The sequence below is a fragment of the Macaca mulatta genome, chromosome 19 (assembly GCF_049350105.2).
Source record: "Macaca mulatta isolate MMU2019108-1 chromosome 19, T2T-MMU8v2.0, whole genome shotgun sequence".
In the NCBI taxonomy this organism is placed as follows: domain Eukaryota; kingdom Metazoa; phylum Chordata; class Mammalia; order Primates; family Cercopithecidae; genus Macaca; species Macaca mulatta.
Window position 1 is genome coordinate 68,132,183 of NC_133424.1, and position 11,321 is coordinate 68,143,503.

At 42.4% G+C, this 11,321-nt stretch overlaps 1 protein-coding gene across 1 annotated transcript; it reads left to right on the forward strand.

Moving 5' to 3' along the window:
* The first annotated feature begins 7,960 nt into the window (after window positions 1–7,960).
* Window positions 7,961–9,470, forward strand: LOC106994869 (ret finger protein-like 4A). Its single transcript, XM_015124989.3, has 2 exons — window positions 7,961–8,246; window positions 8,751–9,470. Exons 1-2 carry the CDS (start codon window positions 7,961–7,963, stop codon window positions 9,356–9,358), a joined length of 894 nt encoding a protein of 297 aa, XP_014980475.2. The 3' UTR covers window positions 9,359–9,470.
* Window positions 9,471–11,321: the final 1,851 nt, after the last annotated feature.

Here is an 11,321-nt window from a genome sequence, read left to right on the forward strand (position 1 = left end):
TGGAATCAAGTCCTTTATTCTAGCTGGTCTTTCTTTTCTTTTCCTTTTTCTTTTAAGACTTCGCTCTTGCTGCCCAGGTTGGAGTGCAATGGTGCGATCTCGACTCCCCGCAACCTCTGCCTCCCAGGTTCAAGTGATTCTCCCACCTCAGCCTCCCAAATAGCTGGGATTGCAGGCATGTGTCCCCATGCCAGACTCATTTTGTATTTTTAGTAGAGATGGGGTTTCTCCCTGTTGATCAGGCTGGTCTCGAACTCCCGACCTCAGGTGATCCAGCTGCTTTGGCCTCCCAAAGTGTTGAGATTACAGGCGTGAGCCACTGTGCCTGGCCTGTAGCTGGTCTTTCAAATATTAGAAGTTCATGAATGTAAGTCATTTATATCTGTACCAGCCTGGGCAACATGGCCAAACCATGTCTCTACAAAAATTAAAAAACACTATCCAGGCATGACAGTGCATGTCTGTAGTCCTAGCTACTTGGGAAGCTGAGGCAGGAGGATCGCTTGAGCCCAAGAGTTCAGGGTTACGGTGGGTTATGACCATGCCACTGCACTCCAGCATGGGTGACAGAGTGAGATCTTGTCATTAAAAGAAGAAAAAGAGACGAAGCAAAGATAAGTATTGGAGAGAATCTGGGGAAATGGAGGCATTGTACCCTGTGAGGGAAAGGAGGCCGTTGTATTCTTTTGGTGGAAATGTAATTAGGGTAGCCTATTAGTGTAGTGGAATGTGTACAATTACGTAATTATTGTACACTAATGTAATTAGTGTAATTAGTGTGTGGAAAACAGTATGGAGGTTTCTAAAAAAATTAAAAATGGAATTACCATATAACCCAGTGACTCCACTACTGAATATATATTGAATGGAAATTAAACCAGTATATTGAAGAGATGTTGCTTCATGTTTATCGCAACATTATTTGCAACAACTAAGATACAGAAACAGCCCAAGTGTTCATCAATAGATGAGCGAATAAAGATTATGTGATGTGTACACAACGGAATATTATTTATCTTTAAAAAGGAGACAATTCTGTCATTTACAACAACATGGGTGAATCTAGAGGACATTATACTACGTGAAATAATCAGACACAGAAAGACAAATACCACATGATCTCACTCATAGGTGGAATGTAAAACAAAAAAAGTTCATTTCATAGAACCAGAAAGTGGCTTGAGCTTCCCAGGGGGTAGAGTGAAGAGGAACATTGGGGAGGTGCTGGTAAAAGCAAACATCCCTGCAAGCATTTATCTTTTGTGTCACAAATAGCCCGATGACACTCTTTACATTATTTTAAAATGTGTAATTCAGTTATTATTGATGATAGTAACCCTGTTGTGCTATCAAATAGCAGGTCTGATTCATTTTTTTCTATTTTTTTTTTTTGGTACCCACGATCTGTCCCCACCTTCCCCGAATTCCCCTACTATCCTTCCCAGCCTCTGGTAACCAACCATCCTTCTACTCTCTAGATCCATGAGTTCCATTGTTCTGATTTTTAAAATTGCTTTCTTGAAGCTTTCAGTGAAATCACTTCCTTCCTCAACTTTAAATAATTCTGGGGCTGGGTGTGGTGGCTCATGCTTGTAATCCCAGCAAGCTTGTAACTCTCGACCTTTGGGAAGCTGAGGCGGGCAGATCACAAGGTCAAGAGATCGAGACCATCGTGAACAACATGGTGAAACCCCGTCTCTATTAAAAATACAAAAATTAGCTGGGTGTGGTGGTGCACACCTGTCGTCCAGCTACTGTAGAGGCTGAAGCAAGAGAATCGCTTGAACCTGGGAGGTGGAGGTTGCAGTGAGCTGAGATTGCACCACTGCACTCCAGCCTGGGTGACAGAGCCAGATTCTGTCTCAAAAAAAAAAAAAAAAAAAAAAAAAAAAAAAAAAAAAAAAAAATTCTGATGTTATTGCTCTATATTCCCAATTTATGGGACTATTTTCAGAATATTCCTTCCTCTCTTTTCAGAAATGCTTCCTCTGAGTGCAAATTATCCAGAATAAAGAACGGAAGTCTTTCTCCAAGGACAGGCACAGAAGGGAAGGCTTTGTTTAGACAAATTAGAATACACCTGTGAAGGCTGCAGACATCAGGGGTATCAGAATTTTGAGGAGGGGAAGATGGCTTCAAATGGGGGTGTTTTCCAGACTAAAAAGACATAGGGCCCAAAGTAGTCAGAATGGTTGAATTTTAGATTATGGGACAACAAGGCTTCTGATGGAATTATGATGGTCATTATTTGGAAATATGACACAGCACTAAGAAACGTGCCCAGTTGGATACATAGTAAAGAACACCCGTGACCTACCTTCAAGTTTTCATTCCACAGCTGATTATGACTTTGATTCTGAAGTTACATTTAAAAAAACACATGAAAAACTTTTAAAGTCAGCTCTTTGGCGACCCCATCAGGATCTTCACATAATTGCCAGAAACAGTCATTCCTCACCAGAAGTGGCTGGGGTGTTTTGCACTAGGGATACAATTTTTTCCTCATCGGAGAAGCCCCAGACTGTCCATGTAGACAATTTCACTGATACTACAGATGCCGTAATACTGCCATCTCAGGTCCGGGAACCCTGTCCCTGTAACTATCAACTTGGCTTTTCCTGACTGACACTTCTCTACACAGAGTTTGTTGCCATGACCAGCCAGGTGAGCTCTTCCTTATGGTTAGGGTAAAAAAACCAAATGAGGGGTTTCACAAAGGAGAGCTCCTAGATTTGGTCAAGCAATCACATTGGGCTGGACAGGGCTACCCTGCCTGGTTCTGAGCTACCCCACCCATGGCCTGGCTGGACTGGCAGGGGGCCATGTGCTGGGGAGTGGTCAGAATGGGGCCAGAATGTTCAGGTTCACGGCAAATCTTTGTGCCCTAAAAATGCTGATGTTGAGAGAAAGAAAGATGGGTTCTTCTTACAAACTAAGCCAAACGTGGATGGTGAGAAGCACTGAGCTTCTCTTTGTTGTTAAAGAGGCATCTGCCTATGACATTGGATGGGGCTCTGGGATTGGAAATCACTGGTGCCAACCATGTAAGCCTTGGGTTCTATGACACACGTGTCGGGACAGGGCATGGAGAACGTAGCCCTCCTAAGTGGGATGCTGAAAGACAGGTTCCTTCACACACAGAAGGCCCTTAAATTACTGAACTGAGAATGGGCAAGGAAAACCTTACCACCGTCCCAAGGGAAGGCAGCAGAGCTGTTTTCTGGGCAAAGATCCAATTGGAAAAAATGTTAAAAGTAACTAACACCCGAAATCAATCCCATGAGTGTGCTGGGAATCCTAATATGCCATTCTCTAATTCTTAGTAGAAGAATTTCTCACCCAAGGCATGGGCATAAATGCAGTTTCATGAAAAGGGGTATTTTGGGAGACTCTGCTCGAGGTAAATCATTCCACTGGGTTAGAGTTTTCCACAATTGAGGTTCCTGCTGTTCCCAAGGAGAACATAAATCCTGCTCATGATTGCCTCAAAATAAATACACGAAAGAAATGTTAGGGATTCATGTCCCTTGAACAAGAGTCCACAGAGTTGACAAATTGGAGAATAATCCCTCCCAAAACTGTGAGGACATTTTAAAAGGATTTGTAAAAAGAAACTAAACTTATTAAAATAATGAGATATGAAATAAATATCTCATATATGCATATGTTGTGTGTGTGTGTGAACACAAACATATGGCAGGTTGCTATAGCTCCCAATCAATAAGGAAACGCAATGTGCAAGGATTTGTAATAAAATATGGGTCACAATGTAGAGTTGTGTGTTTTTACATTTGCCTTCTGAGACCAAAGGAATTGAGAACTGGGTATGTGCTTCGGCTTAGGGTTTAAAATAAGAGTTTCTAGCAAACACCAGGAAACGATTCCTGAGAAAATGATTAAATGAAAGACCAATTAATTTAAATATCTAAATGTAACCAAGTCCCCTTCCATACTACCCCCAATATGCTAATTTTGCCTTCTCACTGGTCAAAGCCTGAGATTCATCTAATATCAGGAACTTTTTTGTACATTTTTCAAAAGAGAAATGAATCTAATTTTATATATGTGGCGATGTATGCAAAGTAGTAAGATTATAACACTATCTTTTACTTTAATGTTGGATAATCTCAGTAACAGAAAAAACAGTTACTGAGATTATTCGCTGACTGATGGCCAGTCAACAGTTTTGGAGTTTTCATATCAGATTTCTAAATGAGAATTTTCACACTATGGAGAAAATTGCTTTGTGAAGGAGTGTGGTCTAGTAAGTGTGATTTTCATAAAGGTTTCTAAACAGGTTTAACTGACTTCCTTGATTGAAACACGAGGAGATTTTGCTTGATGATTAAAAACTGACACTAGTCCCATACATTTTAGAAGAATTAATAATGTTGCTCAATGTTTAAAAATTCCAGTTGCTTCGGCCGGGCGCGGTGGCTCACGCCTGTAATCCCAGCGCTTTGGGAGGCCGAGGCGGGCGGATCACAAGGTCAGGAGATCGAGACCACGGTGAAACCCCGTCTCTACTAAAAATACAAAAAATTAGCCGGGCGCGGTTGTGGGCGCCTGTAGTCCCAGCTACTCGGGAGGCTGAGGCAGGAGAATGGCGTGAACCCGGGAGGCGGAGCTTGCAGTGAGCCGAGATCGCGCCACTGCACTCCAGCCTGGGCGACAGAGCGAGACTCCGTCTCAAAAAAAAAAAAAATTCCAGTTGTTTCTTACCACCAACAGACATAATATTCAAGATCTAACCTAAAAGGATTATATGGCAGTATTTTGTTTATATTAATTAGAAAAAAAATCTCAAGATACAATCATCTCCTTTCACTGTCGGGAAAATCTGATGCCAAAAGCATAAAAAGTTCTCACTTATGCCAGAATTAAATCAAAGCTAATTGGATTAAAAAGGAGGGACAAGGCGGGAATAAGGTGGGTGAATAAACTCTCTCCTATAAAAGCACCCTGTAGGGCATTCTGTCTCCACATTTCAGTTGTACCCGGAAGAATTTGGAAACCAGAAGGGACCCTATAGGGGAAGAGGTGAGTTCAAGCCTGTGGAATTTATTTATATGACTCAGATTTCTGCAAAGGACAGAAAGAAGAGAGTAGTCTGGGAATGAAGTAGTTTCCTAATTAAGTAAGTGTTGTCTGAGGCCAGCTGCATGCCATGAACATTGTATAAACCTGGGGACGCTGGGACCTCTATTCCTACTGCAGTAGGCAGGACTTTGATTTTCTCTACCTGGGCTCAAAGCAATGACAATCTTTCTTGAATGTCATCAGAATTTGGCAGACTTCATGAGATGGTGCATAGAGTTTCTGCCACTGACTCATTGAACCCCTCAGATTCTGCTATGGATTTTGTTTTATTTTCCAAACGTACCCTCCCTCTGGCGTCTGGGAATCACCATTTTGATTCCACTCTTTAATTTTATGACTTCAGTGTTTTTAGGTTCCTAGTAAGTTAGATCATTCAGTATTTATTGCTTTCTATCTGACTTATTCCACTTAGCAAAATGCCCTCAAGTTTCATCCATTTTTAAGGATGTATAATATTTCATTGTATATATAGCACAATTTCTTGATCTATTCTTCTTCCAACATTATCGAGTAGAAGGGATTCGCTGTCCAATGCTCTAGGAGTGAACAGGATGACATGGGGATTTTTGAGAAAAGAAAAACATTACATTGAAATTCAAATCCCACGGGGACGGGAGTCAAGCTCTAATCTGTCGTCTCATGCTGGCTTCACATCAGCATTTATTAGAAAACGTTCAGAGGGCCTGGCATGGTGGCTCATGCCTGAAATCCCAGCAATTTGGGAGGCTGAGGCAGGCAGATCGCTTGAGCTCAGGAGGAGGAGACCAGTCTGGGCAACACAGCGAGACTCCATCTCTCCAAAAACACAAAAGTTAGCTGCGTGTGGTGGTGCAGGCCTGTAGTTCCAGCTACTTGGGGAGGCTGAGGCAGGAGGATCATCTGAGCCCAGGAGGCTCCAGGCTGCAGTGTGTACAACATGCAGTGGAAATTTGGGCTGTGATGTCAGCAAGCTTGTTCTGCACAGACTCCAGCTGGCCATATTAATTCCAGTCAATTTCAGCCAGTTTTTTTGTTTCCTAAACAACGGGAGTTTCAGTGTTTCAGCAAAGTTGTTTCTTTTCTTTTTTTCTTGTGAGACAGGGTCTTGCTGTTGCCTGGGCTGGAGCACAGTGGTGCGATCTTGGCTCACCGCAGCCTCTCTCTCCTGGGCTCAAATGATCCTCCCACCTCAGCCTCCCGAGTAGCTGGGGCTACAGGTGTGCGCCACAATGCCCGGCTAATTTTTAAAATTCTTCGTCGGATGGGTCTCATTATGTTGCACTGGCTGGTCTCGAACTCCTGGGCCCAAGCAATCCTCCTGTCTTAGCCTCAGAAAGTGCTGGAATTTGCAAGTGTGAGCCACTGAAACCAGCCAAGTTGTTTCCTTTCTTATCTGCCATCCCATACACTCAAACATTTCTGTTACTGGTTTCTTTAAGAGTTTTTTTTTTTTTTTTTTTTGAGATGAAGTCTCACTCTGTCACCCAGGCTGGAGTGCAGTGGCGCGATCTCAGCTCACTGCAACCTCTGCCTCTTCGGTTCCAGCGATTCTCCTGCCTCAGCCTCCTGAGTAGCTGGGACTGCAGGCGTCTGCCACCACACCTGGCCGTTCTTTAACTCTTTAGGGCACAATTTCACCAACAGAAACTTGGGTCGTTTCCATGTTTCGGGGATTGGAAATAATGCTGCAATAAACATGGGAATGCAGATATCTTCTTGACATAATTGTCTTCATTTTCTTTGTGTGTATACCCGGGAGTAGGATGGCTTGATCATAGGGGAGTTCTATTTTTAATATTTTGAGGAATCTCTCTACTGTTTTTTATACTTGTAGTACTAATTTACATTCCCATCGATAATGTACCAGGATTCCCTTATCTTCACACCCTCAGCCACACTTGTCTTTCGGATCACAGTCAAATTAACAGATGTGTGGTAATATCTCATTGTGGTTTTAATTTGCATTTTCTTTATCATGTGTGAAGTTGAGCACCTTTTCCAGCACCTGTTGGTACATACAAACACATTCAAATGTGTTCTTTAGAGAAATCTCTATTTGGGTCCTTTGGGCATTTTTAGTTTTGAGACAGAATGTCACTCTGTCGCCCAGACTGGAGTGCAGTGGCACGATCTTGCCTTAGCTCTTTGTAATCAGCATGTTAGTGTTAGGGTTTTTTTTTTTTTTTTTTTTTTCTATTATGAGTTCCTCATATATTTTGGATATTAACCTAATATCAGATACATAATTTGCAAACATGTTTTCCATTCTGTTGGTTTTCTTGTCATCATCTCCCTTGTTTCCTTCACTATGCAGAACACTTTTTGTTTGACATAGTCCAACTTATTTATTTTTGATTTTTGTGTAATATAATGCTGTAAGTTTCATGCCACATCCAGGCGGAACAAGTACTATGCCATGGGGGTTTTTGAGAAACGAAAAGCTTTATGTTGAAATTCAACTCCCAGGGAAAGTATGAGGAGTCCAGCTCTAACCTGCTCCTCATACTGGCTTCAAATCACCATTTATTGGAAAAGGTTCAGAGGACCTGGCATGGTGGCACGTGCCTGAAATCCAAGCACTTAGGGAGGCTGAGGCAGGTGGATTGCTTGAGGTCAGTAGTAGATCAGCCTGGGCAACATAGTGAGATCCCATCTCTCCCAAATACAAAAATTGGCCAGGCTTATTATGGAGGTTGATGGTCTGCAGTGCTGTCCAATATAAACATAATGTGATCAACATACATAAGGATAAATTTATTGTCTAATACCCACATAAATCAAGCAAAATGGTAAAGATGAAAGTGTCCCAAGAAATTTACATGAGTCCCATTCCACTCATGTAAAATCTAATCCCATGTCTATTTATTCCCAGGCAGTGGCCATGGCTGAACACTTTAAAGCAGCAAGCAGTTGTCCTGTCTGCCTGGATTATCTTGAAAACCCCATGCACCTGAAATGTGGATACATCTGTTGCCTCCGATGCATGAACTCACTGCGGAAGGGGCCCGATGGCAAGGGGGTGCTGTGCCCTTTCTGCCCTGTGGTCTCTCAGAAGAATGACATCAGGCCCGCTGCCCAGCTGGGGGCGCTGGTGTCCAAGATCAAGGAACTAGAGCCCAAGCTGAGAGCTGCTCTGCAGATGAATCCAAGGATGAGGAAGTTCCAAGGTAAGGAATCTGCACTACCTGCTCCAAGCCCATAAAGGGCCTTGGAAAAAGGAGCTTTTAAATGTCTTTCCTTTCAATACGGGCATCAGCTGAAGTCTACAACCTAAAAGTTTGTGATTCCAAACATCAGCTGTTGTCAGCGCTCAGTATAGATTTTCGCAGGATCTGTGCCAATTGATAATTATGAGAGCAAACTATCGTCTCCTCCTTCATCCATCCTATACACTAAGAGGGAGAAAAATCTTTAATCAAAATATTGAATAACTTAACAAGAATTTTTACTATGACAAAGGTGGGCTTGTTGCAATTATATTCATACAGTCTATATGTAAGATTTGACTTAATCAGGGGGCCAGGGAAATTCCTAAGGGAAAAATAGGATCTGAGAATGAACGTGGAACAAAAGAAGTGGCAGTGAATAAAATCTTTGGGTCTGTGCAGTAGAAGGGCAGAGGGAGTCTTTAACGTACGTCTTTGCTGAACTACTGGGTCTTCTTTCCACAGTGGATATGACCTTGGACGTGGACACAGCCAACAACTATCTCATCATTTCTGAAGACCTGAGGCGTGTCCGGTGTGGGAATTTCAGACAGAACAGGAAGGAGCAAGCCGAGAGGTTCGACTCCGCCCTGTGCGTCCTGGGCGTCCCTCGCTTCACTTCCGGCCGCCATTACTGGGAGGTGGACGTGGGCACCAGCAAAGTGTGGGATGTGGGCGTGTGCAAGGAATCTGTGAATCGACAGGGGAACGTCGTCCTCTCTTCAGAACTCGGCTTCTGGACTGTGGGTTTGAGAGAAGGACAGATCTACTTTGCCAGCACTAAGCCTCTGACGGGCCTCTGGGTGAGCCCCGGTCTACACCGAGTGGGGATTTACCTGGATATAACAATGAGGGTCATTTCCTTCTATAACGTCGGTGATGGGTCCCATATCTTCACATTCACTAAAATTTCTGCTACCGAGCCACTGCGTCCATGTTTTGCTCATGCAGATACAAGTCGTGATGATCACGGATACTTGAGCGTGTGTGTAATTAATAATAGCATTGCCAGTTCCCCAGTTTATCCTGGGCATGGCAACTACACACTTGAACACAGAAAACATCCACAGTAAGTGGCCGTGTGCTCGTGACCAAAGGCGAGAACTTCTCTGCTTAGTCCACTTATGGTTCAAAGGTATGGAAGAAAAATGTGGGTCTTTCAATGAATTCTGAGCTCTACTTGTATTGCTGATGAAAAATTGCATATGGAAATATAGTGTCTTTTTTTGTAATTTATGCTTATGTTTCTTTTACAATAAATGTTTAAAATTTTCAGATGAATTTGCAAATGTTTTTCTTTTGCTTTGCTGTAAGATCAAGTAAATGTGTTATGGAGGTTATAAACTATATAATAATATAAATGTGACCCCCCCAAATTAATTGACTTTCTAAATGACAAGGAAACACTGCCTGTTAAACTGGTAAAAGTATGTGCCTGTATGTGTTCAGTTTTACCCAACAACTGGAAAACACATTCATCTCCAGTACACATTGAACATTTGCTAGCATAGACAGATGTGGCCATAAGACAAATCACATTGACATGGAAAATTGAAATTATACACACTGCTCTCAAATGCCAACAGAATTAAATTAGAAATCAGTAACAAGAAGAAATCTGTAAAATCTCCAGACATGAAAATTAAACATCCACTTCAAAATAAAATACAGATCAAAGGCAAACTTATAAAGGAAATTATAAAATACCTTGAGCTAAATGAAAGTAAATGCACAATATCACAAAATTTGTAGATGTAGCTGAGGCTTAGAGGGAAATTTATAGAAATAGACACTGATAAAATCAAGGAAAATACCCCTCCTCATCCGTGATCTAGCTTCCATTTTTAAGTGAGCAAATGCAGTGGCAAATTAGGTAGAAACAATACAAAACAAAAACAAAAGACTACAGTAGCAATCAATGAAACAGAAAAAGGATAAATGTTCTGTAAAATTTAAAAAATTTAAGACCTGTTTTTTCAGGATCAAAGTAGTAAATCTTCAGCTAGAGTGAAGGAGAGAGGAAGGGATGAATTAAAACAATGAGTAAGCAAGAGAAAAGGAAGACAGGGCAAAATCAAAGAGGTAAAGAAAGAGGAGACAGAAGCCCTTTGTGATGGCTCATGCCTGTAATCCCAGCACTTTGGGAGGCTGAGGAGGGAGGACTGCTTGAGCTCAGGAGTTTCAGACCAGCCTGGGCAACATAGCAAACCCCATCTCTACAAAAAAAAAAAAAAAAAAAAAAAAAAAAAAAAAAAGCTGGGTGTGTTGGTTTGCACCTGTGGTTTCAGCCACTTAAGAGACTGAGGTGGCAAGATTGCTTGAGCCCCAGGAAATTGAGGCTGCAGGGAACCACAATCATGCCACTGCACTCTGGCCTGGGTTACAGAGTGAGACCCTATCTTCAAAAACAGAAAAGAAAATGTGACATATATACACAATGGAATAGTATTATCCATAGAAAAGAAGAAAGTCCTGTCATTTGCATCTACAGAAATGAACCTGGAATACACTATGCTTAGTGAAACATACAGCCAGAGAGAGAGAGGTATCATACGATCTCATTCACGTGGAGAATCTTAAAAAGTGATCTCACAGAACTAGAGAGCCAGACCGGGTGCAGTGGCTGACGCCTGTAATCCCAGCGCTTTGGGAGGCCGAGGCAGGTGGCTCACCTGAGGTCAGGAGTTCAAGACCAGCCGGCCAACATGGTGAAACCCCGTCTACTAAAAATACAAGAACTAGCTAGGCATGGTGGTGCACACCTGTAATCCCAGCTACTCGGGAGGCTGAGGCAAGATAATCGCTTGAACCCGAGAGGTGGAGGTTGCAGTGAGCTGAGATTGCACCATTGCACTTCAACCTGGGGGACAGAGTGAAATTCTGTCTCAAAAAAAGGAAGAATAAAAAGAACTAGAGAGCAAAATGGTGTTACCAGGGGCTGGAGCTGGGGCAGTGAGGAGGGAGGGTTAGGGAACGGTTGGCCAAGATACACACAATTTCAGCTAGGCAGGAGAAATAAATACAACATGGCAACAA